The sequence below is a fragment of the Pyxicephalus adspersus genome, chromosome 2 (genome assembly GCF_032062135.1).
Source record: "Pyxicephalus adspersus chromosome 2, UCB_Pads_2.0, whole genome shotgun sequence".
NCBI lineage: Eukaryota > Metazoa > Chordata > Amphibia > Anura > Pyxicephalidae > Pyxicephalus > Pyxicephalus adspersus.
This window is the reverse complement of record NC_092859.1, coordinates 73,102,797-73,124,255: the sequence shown is the minus strand read 5'-3', so window position 1 is coordinate 73,124,255 and position 21,459 is coordinate 73,102,797. Positions and strand designations below refer to the sequence as shown.

The 21,459-nt window shown below is 37.1% G+C and overlaps 1 protein-coding gene across 2 annotated transcripts in view; it reads right to left on the bottom strand.

The window, feature by feature from the left end:
• Nucleotides 1-21,459, bottom strand: part of CPLX2 (complexin 2) — a 101,426-nt gene that overhangs the window by 18,228 nt on the left and 61,739 nt on the right. For both annotated transcript variants that reach the window (XM_072400987.1, XM_072400988.1), the window contains exons 2-3: nt 9,602-9,697; nt 2,374-2,549 (exon numbers count right to left, since the gene is read on the bottom strand). In XM_072400987.1, coding sequence (XP_072257088.1) covers nt 2,374-2,549; nt 9,602-9,632 — 207 coding nt within the window. In that variant the 5' untranslated portion in view covers nt 9,633-9,697. The remainder of the gene's footprint in view (nt 1-2,373; nt 2,550-9,601; nt 9,698-21,459) is intronic.

Below are 21,459 nucleotides of genomic sequence, written 5' to 3'. Positions count from 1 at the left end.
TCTGTATATGGGAGCTATCCAACCAATCAAAAGATTTGCATTTATTTTCAACCAGTCCTGTAAATAATTAGCAAAATCAATATCAACATTACTATTACAAATAGTAGTAATAATGATAGTAAAATGTCCTATAGCAAAGTAAGCGTTGAAAAGCTAATCTGGAGACATCATTAATCCTCCAGGAAGGTCATTACACATCAAGTTTTATTACAATATATTTAGGGATAGTAATATTTTCAGTATTGACCGTACTAATAAATGTTTTAGGAAGAATTTATCTTATTAGCCATGGCAACCAATCAGAATTACCTCCTCATTTTCACAATGAAGTAGAAAGAAAAAAAATGGATGATCTAAATTGGTTGCTTATGCTATAAGCACTAAAACAGTTTTTGTATTGTAAAGAGACAAAGAGATATATATAAAATACTTTATGAGGGACATACCTGGGGCTCTTTTTTGTTGGCGACATTAAAAAGATTAAATTTGATGGATAATAGCTTTCTCTTTTTTAAATATCAGCTGAGTAATTTTTGATTGCACATATACAGGTGTCGTAGTTTCTTATGCACGGAAGTCTACTAGCTTGTGATTAGATGCTCAGAGAACATTCAGATAATGATTTTTACATAACTTATCATTTCCTGATTTCTTCCAGAAGTTGCTAAGTTCTGTAGGTGGCATTTAGCTGATTTTATTCATATAAATTTTAGTTGGCTAAGACTGGTTACCAAAGGAAATAAAATAACTTCTGACTCTTTATAGCTTTTTATAGTTTCCTTCAATCTTCATTCACACTAGGCAGTCTCCCACCTCAAAGGTAAATCACATAAAGGATGCTTAGTTAAAAATGTGGAGGAATACTACTAATTTAAAATAAATTTGGGTCATGTTTTTTTTAAACATTACATTTTTTAAGGTAATAGAATTGCAAATCAATGTTCTAATCTTTTTTATATTTATATAAATATATAAATCTAAAATATTGATTACAGGTGTACCCAGGCCACTGATATCACTAAGCAACTTTTCTATTTTTCCAATACCAGAACCCAACAGACTGATCGCAAACTATTACAGATTCATATCTTTATAGGTGCTCATGTTTCCTTACTATCATTATTAAACTGACTCAGTAGGGAAGGTATCATCAGTATAGAGGTTTCTATATCAGGAAACGAAGATGAACTCCATTTTGCCTTTTTTGCACACTTGAATACAGTCCACTTTCTGTGCTTAGTCCTATTTCCTTGGACACTCTGACTTCCGCATTACAAGAATTAGAAACTGCAGCAGGTATCTAGATCCCTCATTTGTTGTTTTATAGATTTACAGAAGAATTCAGCACACTCCTCCCCACCCGTTATCCTGGCTATCCCCATTCAGCAATTTGTTTCTGTCCATTCAGTAATTTACTCTTAGTTTCACAGCTTCAAATATGGGCAGCCTCTCAAGTCCATCAAAGAATGCCTTATACTTAAAAATGTGTGAGAAGTAGAATCTCCTGTCCTTGTTGAAGTTTACCATTGTGCTCTCATGACGTCTGCCAAACTTAGTAAGTCATGGTACTAGAACTAGGTACCTCCTGTGCTAAATATGTACCTGCACAGGCACACACCCAATACTCCTTTTCTTGGCTCCGAAGGATAGATGTACAATACCATATTTATTGGGAGTCATTAAAATTTCTTCATCTATAGAAATATAAGGAATCTCTTAGTCTGTAATCAAGATACCCAGTAGTAACAGAAAGACAACATCCTTATGTTAAATCTTTCTTTTTCCAGTTATAGAGAAACCACTACTGAATATAAAATATGTTTTTATTAATAACAGACTGATGAATATTTAGTGAACAAAACCTCAACCTGCTGAGACCTAATTATTTCCCTGCAGGAAGCCACCATTTTGCGTATTACACTGCATATAGAAGGGTAAACCCAGCTGCCCTCATACTTCCTGTGACAGACATGTCATGGATTTCTAAAAGAAACTACTAAAAGCAGTAGATTATAAATATAATGCTATGTTTACATCATTGGGCAATGAAAAGATTCTACATTTCAGGTTCACCAATATATCATCTTATATCAGGGACAGAGCAGATATATTGATATGACTAAGGTGAGAAAATGATACATTTATAGGAGTATTATCCCTGGGTCTTTAGAATGAGTTACAGAGATACCTTGGTTTCTGCTAATTGACATGTATTTTGGTCCACCACTAGAAGCTGCAGTTGAGATTAGATATGTTGATGCAATCTAGTATGTCTTCACTAATAAAATATATATTAAACAGTTTGGATGTAACCCATTGATGAAGCAGTTCATATCTGCTAGTTTTCAATAGAAACTGATCATAATAGAGCACCTTATCTCTGATCTGTTGCCGAACTTTCTCCCTTTCTGCTTCCATCCGGGCATGCTTTGCCTTTCTTTCCTCTTCTTGTTGGCGTAGGGCTTCTTGTCTTTCTTCCTCCTTTTTCTGGGCATCTGGATCTTTTTCCTCTTCACCTCCTAACATCTTTCCCATATCTTTAGTTGCCCCTGGACAAAAGATAAGATATTATATTTATGTATTAAAACTTTTTTTAAATAATGTTGATCATATCAGTGCTACTCTCTGCATCTTTCCTGCAAAATCTAGAAATGTTTAAAGTAAGTGAAACCAACTGTTAACAAATACTGTGTTAGTGTGTATGGAGTGTGATATTTGGAGCCTCTGTCTAAGGGCTATGGTGGGCAAATTCAATGACAGGTGCTTTTTAACTTCTTTGAGCTGCTTTTGCGTTGCACTTGAGAAGTCGTTCTTAAGTGAATGAAATCTGTTTTACGCAGATGGAGCTGCATTGCAGCTGTCATATTGGCCGAGAAAGTATCAGAACTCTGACCCTTTTGTGCTCTATTCCTTGCAAAGTACTGTCAGTTTAACAATAAAAACATGGTTACAGAAATGGAGAGCACATGGGGGATCTCATCAGCGGGTTGCTGTTTTTTCATTGCCCAATGAAAAACTGGGTAGGTTAATAACCAGGTTATAGTGATTAAATGCAGTAGAGAAGTGTGAGGTCATGACATGACTGTGCCATCTAAAAGAAATCTTAAGCACAAGATTTTCTAAAAATTACAAGTGTTCTGCAAATAAAAAAGGTCACACATCTATGTACTGTGTCTTTATTTGGTGTTGTGATAAATAATAATAACATCACCCAATGATCTACTTGGAATTAGAAGCACAAATTCAGGCTATATAAGAGAGAACTATAGCCCACAGAGTTCTGAAGCCTTAACACTAAAAAAATAATGGAACTATACAGCCATACTGACAGCTAATTATCGCTCAAGTACAAAATAAATGCAACAATAGGGGGTTATGAGAATAAAACATTATGAGCAAAGATGTGCATATCAGGATTAGCTGTTAATACAAGTTCTGTATTATGTTCATGCTATTTAAAGATTAAAATATTCTAGTAAATCAGCTATCGTGGATGAGATTTAACTCACAGTTATGCAACGCTTACTTTGAAACAAATCCTCAGACAGTATTAAACTTAGTTTACAGAAGGAGAACTTGTTCTGATGATTATACATTGCATGACTGCCACTGCTGACCTTCTTCTGAAAATGCTTGTTCCCTGGCTTTCAATGGCTTAAAGTATAACTACAAAGGCACAACAAAATGAGTTGTTTGCAGAAATAAGATAAGTCACAAAGCATCTCTGGCCAGCAAGATAAAACAGAAAAGCTATATATGTATAAACACAAACAGACACTCAATGACAACCCTCATGCATTTCTCAATAAAGGTTTAGCTTCAAAATAAATAGTTCCTAATCATATTTTCACAGAACTGATTGATTAGAATTAAGCAGGACTAAATTAATATTTTAAAAAATGGTGACCATGATCATGGTTGTTCATTGCAGAAGGGACAATCAATTTCCCTTCTGCAGTAAAATAACTTCAACTGCCTAATTCCTTTTTTTTGAAATACTCCCCTGCCCCTATTGTGTTGTGGGCTTCACCATCTTTTTCTTCTCTTTTTTTAGGGTTGCCAATCCTTAGCCATCTGGATTTGCCAGGCTGGAATGACATAACTCCCACATATGCGTACAAGCGTTAATTCAGAGGATGCGGGGATACCTGGAAAATGTGGTCATCTTTCACTGAGCTGCACATGTTTTTATTGGCTAACTTAAAATGTCTCTCAACTAAAAAAATGTTTGAACAGATCAAAATTTGTGCGTTGCGTCTTTGCGTCTTTCTTGTGCGTTGCGTCTTTCTTGTTTCCTTCATTCGCACTACCTCATTGATCCTACCAATCTCTCTGCCTAGCTTTAATATTCTGAGCATAGCTAACATGAAAGCACATTCATGCTGGAATGGTCAGTTTGCATTTCATTGAGGCTGTATGCAGATATAGGATGCCGTGTAGATGTACAGTTGTGCTGTGTCTTTGTGGACAGTGTGCAAATGCTGCAGTTTCTGTTGAAGTGCAATGTACACAGATAGGAAATGTACTTTCCTACTTTGGGTGATGCAAAAACACTGCTCACCCGAGTGAATTAAAGCTGGTTAGTCAGATGACTGACAAAATTACTAAAAATTGTAGGAAACATTTTCATTTTCATAAACTGTTTATTACTTTAGTAATGATGGCAATATTACTGTATGCAATATTAGGTGTGGATTTACAAACACTTTAAAAGCTGCTAAAATAGAAGCTTTTGGGATGACTTCTTCGTCTAGACTTTAAATTATTTGATAACTCTTTAGTGTGCCAAATCGCAGTAACAAATCAATTCTAGTAATAATTACAATTCATATATATATATATATATATATATATATGTATATATACACAGTGACAGTGTGCAGTGTGTCCCTAAGAAATGCAGAGAAAGTGTTAAAGGCTCCAGGGAAAGAGAGTATTAACAGGTTTGGATAGGTTTTCTAGGAAAGAAACCAGGGACTATAAGGCCCTGGAGCTGGCCAAGGGAGTGAAAGGGTGGGATCCCTGGCCCAGCCCAAGCCTGATTTGGCTTATGTTTACCTGCACTCAGGTGCAAGATGGGGAAGATGATCAGCCAGTGTGTGGCAGGCTGTAGTGTGATCAGTCAGAGGCTGGAATGTGCTGAGAAGGCAGCCACAGGGTTCCAGGCTGAGAAGGCAGCCAGAGGGTACCAAGCTGAGAAGGCAGCAAGAGGGTTTGAGGCTGAGAAGGCAGCCAGAGGGATTCAGGCTGAGAAGGCAGCCAGAGGGATCCAGGCTGAAAAGGCAGCCAGAGGGTTCAAGGCTGAGAAGGCAGCCAGAGGGTTCAAGGCTGAGAAGGCAGCCAGAGGGTTCCAGGCTGAGAAGGCAGCCAGAGGGTTCNAGGCTGAGAAGGCAGCCAGAGGGTTCCAGGCTGAGAAGGCAGCCAGAGGGTACCAAGCTGAGAAGGCAGCAAGAGGGTTTGAGGCTGAGAAGGCAGCCAGAGGGATCCAGGCTGAAAAGGCAGCCAGAGGGTTCCAGGTTGAAAAGGCAGCCAGAGGTTTCAAGGCTGAGAAGGCAGCCAGAGGGTTCAAGTCTGAGAAGGCAGCCAGAGGGTTCCAGGTTGAGAAGAAGTGTGTTCCAAGCTGGGAACGGAGCCAGAGTCTGTTCCAGGCTGCAGGTAAAGGGGACAAAGCTCCAGGAAAGCCAGTGGTGATATAGTGTTAGAAAGAGAGGGCAGGCAGAGAGGAAGCTAGATGCCCAGCTGGGGTACTGTTTCATATTTTGTTGTAAAGTTGTGGAGTGTGCTGTAACACTAGGCTAAGAAAATAAATACTGCTGTTATTTTGAACTTTTGGAGTCTGCTGCCTCTTGTCTGCCCTGTAAGCATCCTGTTACCATGAGCAACCCCCAGTAATCTACCACAATATATATGTATTAAAGCACTCCAAAACTGGAGAAGATAGACTATCATCTGGTGATCCAGCAAACCTGGAATGGATCTGGTCCAGGATTGACAACATTTGTTAATTAATAGCACATTATTTTAGGTTTGCCAAATCACCCAGGTTTTCCCATGGTAGTCTATCTTATTCAGTCTTGGAGATCAATAATAAATCCACTTCATTATCTGTCAGTAATTGAAATTGACTATCCATCTAATTTTAAAAATATGGTTTAAACTTTCCAGCATTAAATCTACATATTGAAATGCCTTAGATAATGAAACTACAAGTTTGTATCATGTAAGACAGTTTAGAAAATTTATTTTCACCTGCAAACACATCATAGACTATGGGGAGAAGTCATAATTCTAATGAAATGCATTAAGGCTAACTGCTATTTGGTATTTATTTATACTGGGTGATTATTTTCTTGATGTGTTTGCAAGTGTCAGTCAGCATTCTAGTTAGGAGATCATCTGCAAGGACAATGGCTGAGCCTACATGCATGCCCATGCATCTCTTTATAATCCACGTCTCATTGTAGAAAATGTAAAATCATTTCAGTGCTTTTTAGTTTAACTCACTTCAAATTCACTCACTGTGTGTGCTGAGTTATTATCCCAGATTTGTAATATAAAACTACAGGGTAACTGCACTAATCGAATGAACTTCAATAAAGCAGAACCACAGCCAAAAATATCAAGAGAAAAAAAGGAGTAGACCATTTAAAGATAAAATACCCAAATCAGCTTTTGATGCAATTTGAAGCTTCAATTTAAAAACTGATGCTGGACAGTGCAATTAGTCAGAGATAAGCTCATGACATTCTGCTCAGCAACAGTATGCTTCTTGTCAACACATGAACTGATTGGTTGATTGTACTGCTTCTTCCACTTACGGTGCAGCTTTGCTCCATTGGAAATATATAAGGCTAATACCAAATCAAATTCAGGTACTTACACTGCTTGCATAAAAAAAAAAAAATTGTGATGTCTTAAGCAAATATTCTACTAAGCATTATGCTTCACCTATCTATACTATGAATATTTCTATATTTAATAAATCAATAAATATATAGAACATTATTCAAAATACTCACTAATTGGAAACATGCAATTCTGTCCATTAGGTCAAAATTGCATCCTTCTAATACTTGAGAATCAGAACAGATTCTTAATGTTAGATGATGCCAAATGCATGCCCTGCATTTAAAAACAGACTTGCCAAGGTTTGTATTGTATAGAAACGGTTAAGCTGCAGATACCAAGCTGGAGATAAGAATGCTTTCTAGCAAAGCCTAGAGTTTGTCATTAGACTCTGTCTATGCCAAAGTCCCGTAGATTATTCCTATGCTTCTTCTAGTAGCTTAAACACAGTAATGGTACCATACACATATGATCATTGTTTTTATCCACAGATAGATCTCTATGTGGTGAATTCTCTTTCTGCTAGGACCTTGTATATAATAAATCTATCTACTAGTACAAGTTTTTGAACACAGTTTAATTTTTGGTGTTTTTCATATGCATAGACTGCAAGGCCGTTTATGTATATCAAATACAAATAAACAGACTCATGCCAGACCGTCATATATTCGCAAAATATAGTTTAGCATTGTAAAGTCATTTTGATAATGAGAGGTTGCAATCATTTTATTATGATTCAAATCCAATGTACAGTAGTGTCCTTTGAAAGAGTGTGCACAGCAGGTGGTATTCCTGAATATTCATGTATAGGCTTGAAGCCATTTAAATCCATAACCTAGGATGATTTTATGCAGTGGCTCAGTAAGAAGATCAAGTCATTAACCTTTTTTTCTTTTAGAAGACATCTTGAAAAAGTCTGTGAAATTTACCAAAGTAATGAACTGCTGGTTAATTAAAAAATGCCATAGAGAAAAGGTTCTATGCAGGTTATGATGGAAATTTTGAATGCTACATGTTTGAAAGCTGGACAGTGTAAGGATTTAAATGATTACCGATTCCATGTGTGTTTGGCACATGAAAAATGCAAAACTGTGTTGAGGTTTTGGGACAAGTGACTGGAGAGTGTTTAAGTAATACACAGCAACCACTCAACCCCTTTGCCCACAAAATATTGTCTCTTTAAGGACTCTAGAACTTGGGTATATTAATGGCACTTTCATTGGCTTTTTCTAACATACCAAAACACATTTACTTTGCTGACCATGCATAATAATGGCCAAATGGCCCCTAGAAAAAGGGAAGCTAGCAAAAACTGGTAATAAACAGTGTGAACTGATATCATGCCTGATCAGCTCATAGCATTATCACAGGTTTAACAAGTGCTTACTGTACCTAACAACAAATTTGGGGTGAAAACCACTGCCTTTAACAGGCAACAAGATTTGCATGTTCAGTGCAGATCTTTAGACCACACTCTGCTGCAGCTAGAACCATGCAAAAAAGGGTCACAAATGCTTCTATATACATAAGTAGGAGAGGTTGGGACCATAGTTGAACCTGTGGCAGACCACTGGGGATCACTGTGGCTCTGAGCTTGCTCTGGTGTCTCTATAAACACAGTTTAAACAGTATAGAGAAGGGCATTGACCATGTTATAGGTGCACCATAGTAGCAGGGGCCACAACCAGTGATGGAGATTGGTTTTTATATGTAAGCATTTAGTTAAAAAGTAGCCAAAAGTAGCAAAAGCTTTGCAACTACATAGTAAAAAATTAAAAGCTTACTGTTAGTATAAACTTCTCTGGAAAGGATACCCATCTGTCCAGGTCTACAATAATGTAACCCTGTTGTTTCTGCCTTTAACTTCAGAGTACAGATTGATTTAGGCCCCAATTCCTACACTACACATGATGAAAAGGGCCCCATGCCCTTCAGCATCCCCCTAGTTTGTTTAAAGAGAGGGCAAACATTTAGGCTTTTTTTGTAACGCACTAAATAAAACTGAAGGGCAGGAAGGCTTCCATTAACCGAGCAATGGACCAACATTTTACAGCCTTCTTCCTTCTGGCATATCCGCCTATCTTCCTGGTGTGGCAAGCTTGTATACATATGATAGCATGATCCTTTATCGTAAATCTGGACAAGATATTGTAGATCATAGATTAGATCACTCTCTTCTTCTAGCTACTCTTGTATTAGGCATCACAATATAGCGATTGTCTTACTTTTTATGAGAAAATTATATTATTATTAATATAAATTATAGGTCTTGGTAGTGATCATAAATAGACATTAAATGGCTGCAAAATCTGCCTTTTGTTTTAGTTTTGGTTAGAGTGGGGAAGGACTTAAAACATTGGCATCTTTTTACTGCTATTTGTATGTCACACTTTCTATCCTGGACACAGTTCCCAGAACATCAATTGAAATGCAGCAGAAGTTCTAACATTTCAGTTCTCTTTTGAAATCTGTAGGTGGGCTTTAAGTGATTGGCCATACAGAGCATTACTGAATAAATTCTCCAGCATTGGTCCGTATAGTACCACTAAATACACTGTCACAAGCTCCATTTATTTTGATTTATCCAAAATGGGCCTTAGCCTGGTTACTGTATGTATGTAATGAAATTGCAATACAGACTGAAGGTCAATACGGGTTTAAAACTGCAGTTAGTACGGGACAATAATAATCACAGTAAAAGCAAGTCATTTAAATAGTAAAAGAACAAAACTACCTATAAAAAGCTCAATCTTACCCCCTAAAGCTTGTTTCATAACGAAATCCATTTTTGTTGTCTGAGTTTTTCTTTCTAGTCAGAGGTATTCACATTCAGTACAGCTGGCAGGAGGAGCTACAATCAAAAAATGAAAGAATGGTCACAATATAAAAAAATAAACATTTCACAAAAATGGAACAAGAAACAATATTAGGTAGCATAGCATATAAAAAAAGAAATAGTATAGTATATAAAAGAAGAAATAAGTACTAGCACATACTTTTCCCTTTAAATACAATAGGTGTAGTATTAAGTACTGGGCTAAGTGGAACTATGGACAAGCTCTAAACGTCTGTATGTTATGTAGGCTGCCAAAACAGCAAGACTAGGCAAATCCAAGTACCTTGATCATGTTTGTATTAGATTAGAGACACGCAATGCCAAGGCAATTTTATAAAACTGGATTTTACTTCACTTTCAGGAGATTTCTTCTCTTTGCAAGCACTCTTCCTCTGCCCTGTATACACTATGTACACACCACTGCATTGTATACACTATGTACACACCCCTGCATTGTATACACTATGTACACACCACTGTATTGTATACACTATGTACACACCCCTGCATTGTATACACATGTACACACCCCTGCATTGTATACACTATGTACACACCACTGTATTGTATACACTATGTACACACCCCTGCATTGTATACACTATGTACACACCCCTACACTGTATAGACTATGCACACACCCCTGCACTGTATACACTATGCACACACCCCTGCATTGTTTACACTATGTACACACCCCTGCCCTGTATACATTATTTACACACCTTTGAATTGTATACACTTTGTACTAACCTCTGCCCTGTGTACATTAGGTACACACCCCAGTACATACCCGTGTACTGTATACAATATGTACATATCTCTGCATTGCTTACACTATGTACACACCTCTGCCCTGTATACATTATGTACACACCCTTGTATTGTATACATTATGTATATACCCTTTCACTGTATATATGATATACACACCCGTGCCCTGTATAAATTATGTACACACCCCTGTATTGTATACATTATGTACACACCTCTGCCCTGTATACACAAGGTACACACCACTTTACTGAATATATTATTTACACACCCTTGTATTGTATACACTATGTACTTACATCTGTCCTGTATACACTTTGTACACACTCCTTCACTGAATAAATTATGTACACACCCCTTTATTGTATACATTATGTACATACCCCTGCACTGTATATGCTATGTACACACCCCTGCACTGTATATACAATATACACACCCCTGCTTTGTATACATTATGTATACACCCCTGTATTGTAAACACTATGCACAAACCCCTGCCCTGTATATCGTGCCAGCTTTCTGTACCCCTAGATAAAATATAAGACCTGTAGCTATGTAGAGGTTCAATTACTGTGTTTCAGCAGGATATATACCAAAGATAGGTTTGGATAGGTTTGCAAATGTCTTTCTTCCTGTCCCAATCCTGACATCCCTATAACTATTCTTACAGTAATTCTGGAATTTGCTAAACAATAGATGATATCAGGTGCACAGAAAACTCCTTATTCTGCTGACATTTTCTTATAGTTTCACTAGGGAGTTTTCATGTATTTTTAAACGACTATTCTATGCTTCTGTCTCACTGCAAAGGAAACTTCCTAATTACATGCAATTGAACAAAGAAGGACATGACACTTTTTCTGGCAAAAATAGAATCCAGGATTATTTTTGCTACCAGCTATTATAGGTTGTATAAAGCCAACACAAACAAGCAGATTCAAATAGGCATGAATATAAAGCTTAAAGGAAAGCTATTCTCTCATTTAGGGGTCAATTCATACAAAAACAATACTCCAGTCAGAGAATGATTCTAGTAGGCTGAGTCAACTGCTGTATTATTATATCTGTAGAGGTCCTCACTCTATTTTTGGTGTCCCTGCATGCTCTCGTTGAATTCTTAATAGGAGCATGCATTATGGTGTGGATTTAAAAACTCCCACCCAGAGATGTAGCATTTCTGTATTCTAAGAAGAAATGTTAACTGGTTTAAAGCCCAATTCCAGGCATTTTGATTGTGTTGCATAACAAAATAAAGGTTTAGGACAGAGGTCAGCAAACTCCGGCCTTTAGGCCAGATACGGCTTAGTCGATAGTTTGTTCCCCCCTAACGCACCCTGGCCTATACGGCCTAATGCCGCGCGTTGCCGGCTGGGGTTAGGCCGGAACAAACTACCGGGGTTGTTGGAGCTCTGGAGCCGTTTGCGGCTCTTGAGCCTTCTCTTGCTGTGGCTCGCTTCACTTGGCCGGCGTTAACACTTCCGCCGCCGCAGTAAATAGGGAACGCCCCCTGAAGAGAAATTCATCTCCTCCGCAATGCATACGGAGGAGAGGGATCCCCCTTCAGGGGGCGTTCCTAGTGGGGGGGCAGAGCCATTAGGACGGGACTCAGAGAGTCTGGCCTAGTGTGCTCCCGCCCACCCCATAAATCGCCTGGTGGCCGAAAAAGTTTGCAGACCTCTGGTTTAGAACATCTGACCAATTTTTATTGCTGTGTCCCTGTTGGGGTGATTTAGTCTTGTGTCCCTTGATGGTCAAGGAGTCACAACAACAGGAGGGAATAGTACAGTTGAAAAGCATGTTTAATAAGTAGAGTGGGTTATAGTAATTTCTTTCTATCATCCACTCTCTCTGTCTTTTGATGGTATTTGGGTTTTAGGCGCCTTTCAGACTTGGGGTTGCAAGTGGTGATCTTCTTCCTCCAGAGAGGCGACTTGCCATTTTCGGGAACCACACTGCTATCACCGCAAATGTGTGCACAAAATAGTTCTCAACCACACCCAATCAATTGAATGAGAACAGATCAGACTGTTGTTGAGCCTGCAGATGAACGTTGCGCTCAGCCACAAGTCTGAAATGGCCCATAATTGTCCATGGATCCACCAAATCTTAATATACCTAAACAACATTTCTTGGGAGATAATTGGAGGTTTCAATTGCTATCTTCTTATTCTGAAATCGTTAGATAGCTGCTGCATTAATGTCCCTTTTGCTATTAAATGCATTTATATAGCCAAACCCAGTAGAGTCAAAAAAAGAAGTTAGGGACAGATCCTGATCATTTGACCTGTCAATTTAACATGACTGACTATCTTTCAATCCCAGTGCTCTATACTGTGCTAATCAGAGAGAATTGCATAGTGCATGAAAATTTCTACACTATAGCCCTCATTTTATGAATTGGCTGTAAAATGCGTGTGACAGTGCTGACACACATTGCAAAGTTTAAAGAAAAGATAATAGTAAAATTCACTCACTGCTTTAAATTGGCTTCTTTTAATAACTAGCCCTGAACAAGGATGCAAAAAAGGCTTTTGACTTTTGTTTGATCAATCTACTTGTTCTGGATCACTGCAGCCATAAACAGCAACACCGTTAGCATTATCAAAAGAAGATTTACAAAGGCTGTTTCCAGATTTCTTTTACGAAAAGTTTAATTCAAAGATTGTTGTCAGATCAATGAGGGTCCCTGCTATAAAAACACTGTAACCAGTCACTTGCTTGATGTAAACAACTGTAATAAACCTATAGACCCTGTAATGAACTGCTGGAAAGCTATGATAATTATATGCTGTAATGTTGTTGGAGTGGCATCTGACAGTTTTCTGCCTTTAAAACACTCCCAATTACCATAATTACAAAATGTTATGGGAATTACCTGAATATAGTTGCTAGATCATGTAAATGAGAAATGGCGTTCGGCAACCAATGGGAAACTTTTCAGTTTTATCTGAGGAAAAGAGATTATTTCCTCTTCATTTACCAAATGGATTAAGCGTTTCAATGTGGACGTTTCTACCGCAGACACGGCCCAAAAACTGGCAATGTATAAATATGAAAAATCCAGTTGTTTGTGACTATTGACAATTGAGGGGTTACATGTCAGGCAAAGTCATATCATCAGAACTACAAACTGCTATACGAAAGGAAAATTCTTTTCACCCATCACATCACTTTTTACAAAACTGCAATGACACCTGTCCTTTTGAGGAATACTTAAGGAAAACACTATTTTAAGCCTTTCTGCATCATGAATGTTAATGCATGTTCCAATGCAATGTTCCAATGCATCTGTAGCATATTAATGCCACAGCATTGTACATATTGTACTCAAATAAGTCACAATGCTAAAGGTTTCTACTATGAACTGAAGTTTCTGTCTGCAGTTATATACCTAAATTGCTTTATCTGGGTATTTTACAAAATGACTGTAGTTTTGTCTGTGAAGGACAAAAACTGCAAATGGAGCACAGAAAAATAGTTCTGTGAATAGTTCACAGAAAAAGGGTTCTGTCTTTCTCTGTTCCACAAAAATGTGTTGAGTTATTGCTGGAAACTTTCCATCACTTTTTTTCTTAAACATTTTTGCAAGACATGAAGAAAATCTGGCTAATAATGCCCCAGGAAGAAGTAAAAAGCTGACTCAAGAAGTCAACAAGATTGCCACCTTTGAAAACTGAACCTATATGAAATGCAAAGCAGGCTGACTGACCTTTATAAATATAACAAGTGCCATCTTTCAATAAAATGGTAATACTATAAATGGTGATCTTGCTAAAATTGGCAATCTTTAGCTAATCATCTACTTTATAAATGGGGCAAAAGGCAATATAACTAACAATAAATTAAGAACAACATGTTCATCTAATTTTAAATTGTCTTAACTGTAAATGATTACGCTTAACTATCACTTAAATATACAGATCAATGTGTTCTTTCTCCAGTATTTGTGTACTTTACAGCACTAATACACAAGTCTAGCCAGTGTCTACCTATAGAACCTGTAAATACTTTCTAACCATACCAATGTCAATACAACTAACATTACCTAAATCACATTTTTGATTTTATTTTAAATGTCATTTGGTACAAACAAAATTCTCTGCCCACAAACACCATTGATTATGGCCATCACACAAATACAATTCAGATACATCAGCTTGTTGCACAAGCATGAAAATGAAGCTCAGTGATTTTCATTTTCTCATCATTTGATCTCTCAGCGTGTTTATGCATGCATCCGTGTGATTCCGCTCCCTTGTTCGTTCTGACTAGCACACCATTTACAGTTGAGACACAGTCTGTCATCTTTACTAATGTGACAGCCAAGTCGCAGCAGCATTGTTTGTCTCCTATATAACACTGTCTGTTCTGGGATTCAGAACTATATTGTGTGCTTTAAAATTAAGTCCTAAGTAGCTAAAAATCCATGTTTAGTTTTATGTAAATAATACACTGCTCATACTAATAGTGTGACTAATGTAAGACATAGTTGGAGGTGTATTAAAGATGTTTTCCAACCACTCTCCCCCTTCCTATATTTAACTAATTGCTAGTGAAAAAATCTAAATGCCCCTTAAGTTTAAGATAGAGAAGAAAAGTAAAGTCAGCACAAGGGGACTTTCAGGGACAATGAATGTGGATGAGCAGAAATCAGTAATCAGTTCCCTGAACAGGAAATAGGAAGCATTGAACAATTTACAGAATGGGTTAGGGAGGGGTGGGAGAAAGGGGTGGGCAATAGTCTCCCGGTAATAACAAGCTGGTTGATTTTACAATTCAGCAAATTGTAAGATAATCATATTAAAAACTGATATTTAGGATAATCATAATAAATATAAGATTACTTGGTTTCCTAAATAAAATAGAAGTCCTCAAAGGTACCTATATATAGTCTTTTTAAAGACCCATGATTTTGATGTGGGTATGTCCAAAATAAAAGTGGATATAAACGTCATAACAATAGTGTAGCATTTCAATTCTTGTGCCATGGGCTGTAATACGCCTATTATGGCTGTACAATATATCACATATAGACCTCACTTTTTTTGTGTTAGTAGTCCTTCGTTCTACATCTAAACCTTGCAAAGGAATGGTATTGCTAGTTCAAAATCTCAAGAAGGGGCATTGCTTTGGAGGTATATACCAAACACCCAAAACATTGAGCTAGCAAACAGCTCTATCCTGTCGAGGTATGAACACCACAAGCAGCAGATCTTCCAAAAAATAAGTGTACTTTCCAACCACCTACACGTATGTTTCCCTACCCCTTACCCTGACCTAATCCAAATGATCTTTCTCTTCGTCCCCAGTTTGTGCACCATAGACTTCCAAGGGGTTTTTCTACTGCCCTGGAAATGTGCTGCACATGTGTAAGGTGTAAAGAAGTAGCGCTGGTGGGAAGATATTGGAGGGTACTGATATGTAAGGGGGTTAAATTGGGAGCACAGGTTAGGGGGATAAGTGCACGTTATTGGAAAGCATACTTATCTTTTTAAGTCACTGGCTCTGTTAAAAACATTTACTAAAATATGCTCACTTTCAGAAGGTAATCTTAACTGAGGTTGATTCCTGTCAGTAATACCAACAAACTGTGCCTCAGGCAACTTTATATAGCTTCCTTAGGTCTCAGCAAAGCTGATAATACAGCAGTAGCTGGTTGAAAACCAACATGCCAGAAAATGTAATTGTAATGTCTGGTATCTATCTCATGTGGCTGCTTCAACCCACTGGCCTCTACCCTAAATGCAAAGTTTTGAAATAATTTAACTTTTACTAGTTTTCATACTTTAAATACATTTTTTTTCACAAACTAAAGACTAATTGTCCTCTATTATAGTGTGTGTGGAACTATGGCCATGGTATGTATGTGTATAGCATGTGCCGCGTGAAAAAGGAAAAACATGAAAGGTGGATAGGAATGGCTAAAACAATAAAAGGGGCCCAGAATAAAAGACATCAGCTTAATATGGGCAGAATATCACTCCCCCAAAACAAACAGTATACAAATAATTCCATATCCAGTATTAAAATAATTAACTGTATCCAAAGTAGCCAAACAACATTTAACTATGTCTGCAATCGCTCAGATGCCACTGGTCTATTCCCACACTCCCTTCCTGCCCCCCCCCCACCCCCATAGCCTCTTTCATTCTAAAGCCCTTTAAGCCATGTCTACCTATTCTTACAGACATATATCTGGAATATTCATTCCTGTTCCCTGCTTGCCTATCCGGTATAGTTGCAATTAATGAAAAGTGCTTTATGGTATAAAAACACTCCACTGAATTCTCAACAAATGTCACACTGTGATACTAAATTTGACTTTTAAATTATTCTGTTCATAAAGTCACTTGCTACCTAATTTCAGAATATCAGTTTTAAAGCTGCATAGGAAAGGTACCTGTAACTGATCCAGGTTTTTTAGTTTTCTTAACCAGATGGAGGAAGTGGTGAAGCTGTAACATGGATAATACAAATAGTATAGTTACAGCAAATGGTTATGTGATTAAGGAAGAGGTCCCCTGGGACAAAAAATAAGTAAATACCTAAAAAAGTAGTGCTAGATAAGCACTTCCAAAAACTGTGTCACTCCCCTTGGCACCATCCACTGAACTAGATCTTTTAACCCATAGTCTGCTATAGAACCAAACCAGCATAGATCTTCCCTTTAACGGTTATCGAAAGAACTAGGTCAATGAAACCTGCAAATTATTTCTACTTGTGTATATGAATATTGGAGATGTTAAAGCAGTAATTGAAGGGTGGAATTTGACAGTGTGACATTTTCATTTAGCTCTAACTTTAAAGGAGGGGTCAGTAGGTCAGCCATATTTTAGAAAAACAATGCAATACTGACATGGCGTTAACCCAAGAAAGCATGAGGCATTAAATGGGCAATGAATCATGGTGGAATATGTTTTTATTATTAAAAGGATAAGTCATTTAAGAATAACATGGCTCCACATACTAACAGACATCAAAATTCTGAAAATGAATTTCCTACTACTGAAGGAAAATGCAACTGCATGTTAGGTTATTGCCATATGTTCTTTGTTATATACAGGACCTACAAATATAAAATACATGTAATCATTTACCTATTGGTGGAATATAAAACATTTCACATCAGAGGAGGCTCAGAAGAGGTAATGTGTTTTAAAGGGATTACCAGACAGGAAGTAAGCAGAAAAATACATTCCCTGGCACTCAAAGCTTTTTCTCTCAGCTTGATAAGCTTTTAAAACCTTTTCAAATATACATGTGAAGGCTATTAAAGCTCTCCTAAATAAGTCAACTTGCAGCTATGGTTTGTTTGTTCCTTAACGGAATCCTATACTAATGTAAATATAGGATTGCCATTGCTAGCCTGCCTCTGAACATGCAAAATGCCTGGTTGTCTCTGGTTAGTGATCTTTCAGAACAAGTAATCAGCGGCATCTTTTGTGTTTTTTTTTTTACTAGTACATGTCTCTTTAAAAAGTATCTTAGTCAAATATCATAAATTGTAGGCCTTCTCAGTATAATGGCCTCTGAGTCTGGTGCTAGATGGGCTCTATATTACTTCCCAGCTGTGGTTCTATCTATATTGAAGAGGAAATGCTTTGACACCTAACTAGGATGCCATGGGTGCCTGATCGCAAAGGCTTCTCAGTGTTTAAATAGGATGCTGCATCCAGTAATGGAGTCCATGCTAAAATTAAATGTGATGTCCTAGTCTATATGTATAAGAGTACATTTTGGCAAGAAAAGCTTTAAACTGACATTGGGTATGCACTGACCATTGTCTACAATATGTGCCAAAAAGATGTGCTTTGCTTGCTACTATAGCTAATCTTCAACATTCAAGACATTTCCAAATGTGAACCACCAAGAAACAACCAGCCCCAATTCTCCTGCTTTCATAAGGGTATCCACATCTATGTTTACTTGTGCTTTTTGTTTAACACTGAGACTCACATTACTTTCTAGGCAATACTTAAACTTGAAATGTCATAGAAATGAAGCCAGATGCAGCTGAGCATCTTTTATAAGATGAGAACTTTTATAAGAGCTGTACTATTACAGCAGCACTTTCATATCTGCCATCATGACCCTCTTCATAGTGTGGAGAATACACTGCTTCCAAACTTCTATCACATCGCTTCTGTGCTAAAATGCTTGTTTACTTCTTTGTATAATTAGAAAAACAAAAATGAGATGCACAGGATAAGAAAATATGGTGTCTTTACATGGCTCCAATTTATTGAAAATCAGCGCTGACTTTTTTAGTTAAAACTGCTCATATGGTTCATCAAGACTCTTTATCAATGTTTAGGTTAATTTAATTAAGATAATGGTAGTAACAAACACATGCAGAGATAGGCTTGTAAACTAGAGCTGACCACATGTGGCCTTTGTCATACACCTAGAGAGGAAAGGTAATATAATGCAGAAAAAAATGATATATTTTTTTTTCTATACTGGCGTACAGGACTTTAAATATGGTCAAATAGAAGGTGTCTTTCTAATAATATTATTTTTATTTATACTAAATGTACCACAATTTCAGTAATCTACTTTTCTAAAATACTTGTAATATGATAAGAAAAAATGCAAATGGAAAGTGGCTTAAACAAACCACAGTGAAGGGTACTGTCTGCTTGCATTGACATCAGTTTGAGACGCCTCTAAGATCATTCAGAATCCTGGCCTATATTTGACCTCCTTCTAGACTACATCAACCTACTTCAAGAGGATTTTGAGCTCTCAATAATTTATAAGGGTATAAAAGCAATTTTGACACAAACAAAATCCTATTGACCCCAACGCTTACACTCTGTGCCTGGGGTAAAAAATTTACTTGGCTCCTTCCTTGTGATGTATTTAGCTATACTTGACTGGCAAATATTGTAAATGGAATAAATTTATACAACCTCCTTGTGCCTTATTTTCTGATTGATACCAACACTTCCTTAATGGTGCAAACTCTTTATAGTGAATCTATAGTGATTTTTTGTATAAGATGTGTGAATTAAATAAACCTTAATGACTTTGCCAAAATGTTGTATAGTAAAGTACAGGTCAACAATCAAAAATCTGGAAACCTCCAGACCTGAGGAGTGCCGGATTTTCGAAAATTCATAATTTTTTTTTATACTTACCTCCACTCACAGGCCAGCCTTCGTCTTGCAGCACTGCGTACATCTGGTACAGTTCCAGGGATCAGGCAGCATGGACGTCTCAACGTGTATTAGGTTTATTAGGCAAGACCTAACAGCTGTTTCTGCATAACAGCGCCATCAAAATATATAGTACTATATATATAGTAAAGTATATAGTAAATATATAGTAAAGTATAGTATAAAGAAGGTAATACATTTACAATTTAACTTTGTTTATACAAAAAAATTTTTATTTAAAAGTATTTAAATGAGTAAATGTAATAACTAAAGTGATGCACTGCTTTTTAAATGCTTTTGGTAAGTAGTTAGCTGGTGGTTGCCTGTACAACATAGACAGACACATGGATGTGATTCCAGCTTTAATGCTTTTCTCTCATTACAGGTGTATAGTCCTTGGACAATCAACACACTTCCACTGACTGCAGACATGAGATTTATCCTACAGGAGTTGATCAACTAGTACATTGACTGCATTGCTGGCCATACATATATATATATGCAACAGCATATTGTTTTAGGGATAAACCTAGGTCCCCCTAAACAGGATCCCACAAAATGATGAGAAAATGTTAAAGCAAGCCACAAATAAACTGCAACAATTTTAATGTCCAAAAAGATAAAAATAGAAGAACAGAAAAGTTTAGGAATGATGCGCTCGAATCACGAGGGTACTTTGATCCAATGTGAGCTTGTACGATTTTAAAGCCTACGTTTGGGTATGTTATATGTTTGGATAGAGGAAGCGATATGCACAAATACTTATCTTACTGTCATCCTTCTGTACCATGCATGACTGCAGGTGATGTGGCATCAGGGGACAGGTCACACATAGAGAAGGAAGCATGAAGGAGCGAGCAATAGGGTAAGTATCTGTACCTATATCTTTACCACTAGGCAAATAAGCATTTAATCCACCATGACACATGTACCAGTGCACATTGCCTTACACTGTGCTGAATTTTCACTTGAAAATTCAGCGTCTTTGCTTTTCTAAAAATACACCACAAGATAGTATGCATTCACTTACGACTATTACATTATGCTTTACCTTGCAATATACCTAACAAAAATGTAGGGTAACATGAGCAATGTAATGAGCCCTAAAGAGCCTTTAATGAATCAATTATGTTGTCTGGATGGTTTGAACAGCAGATTAGTCTTTCCCTTTTCATTAGCATCTTTTGCAAGACCCATAGCTGTAAAACAAAATTATCATATAGGAAATGATGAAAGATCTCACCGTGACATTATATTGAAAGCTGAGGACTGACTGGCTGATAATGGCAGCGCTAATATTGGCTCCATAGACTTTTTTCTCAATTTAAAAAAAAAAACAGCATTTACATTTTTCCAAACTATAAAAAAGTAAAATGTTACATGACAACCAACTTCCAAACAACAGTGCTTGATTTTAGTTCCATGCTAATCAGAAATATAATCTTAGTTTTATTGTTGGCAATTCTGTAGTAATGGCAGTAAGAAATGTGCACTACAAAATATGTTCTTTGCTCTCTCCATTTATCCATCAGTCCACACATCCACCCATTCATAGGGATGACATTTTACCATCATCAAACTGATGTGTAGAAATATACATTTCAGCCTCCACCGCAAACCTCTGTTGCTTGCTATAAGGTATAACTGACCATTGCACGGTCTGATATTGACATAGCAAGATGTCCATGATTTCTTAGGGATCCTTTCAAGCTAGCATGACCCTTTACGCCTTTTTCCATTGGGGTTTAAGGGTTACAGGGAGTAAAATATGGACTTATTAAACCTTTAGTATAGTGCTTGCAGATACTAGACTTCTGGAATAAAATGTGGTAATCTGTTATT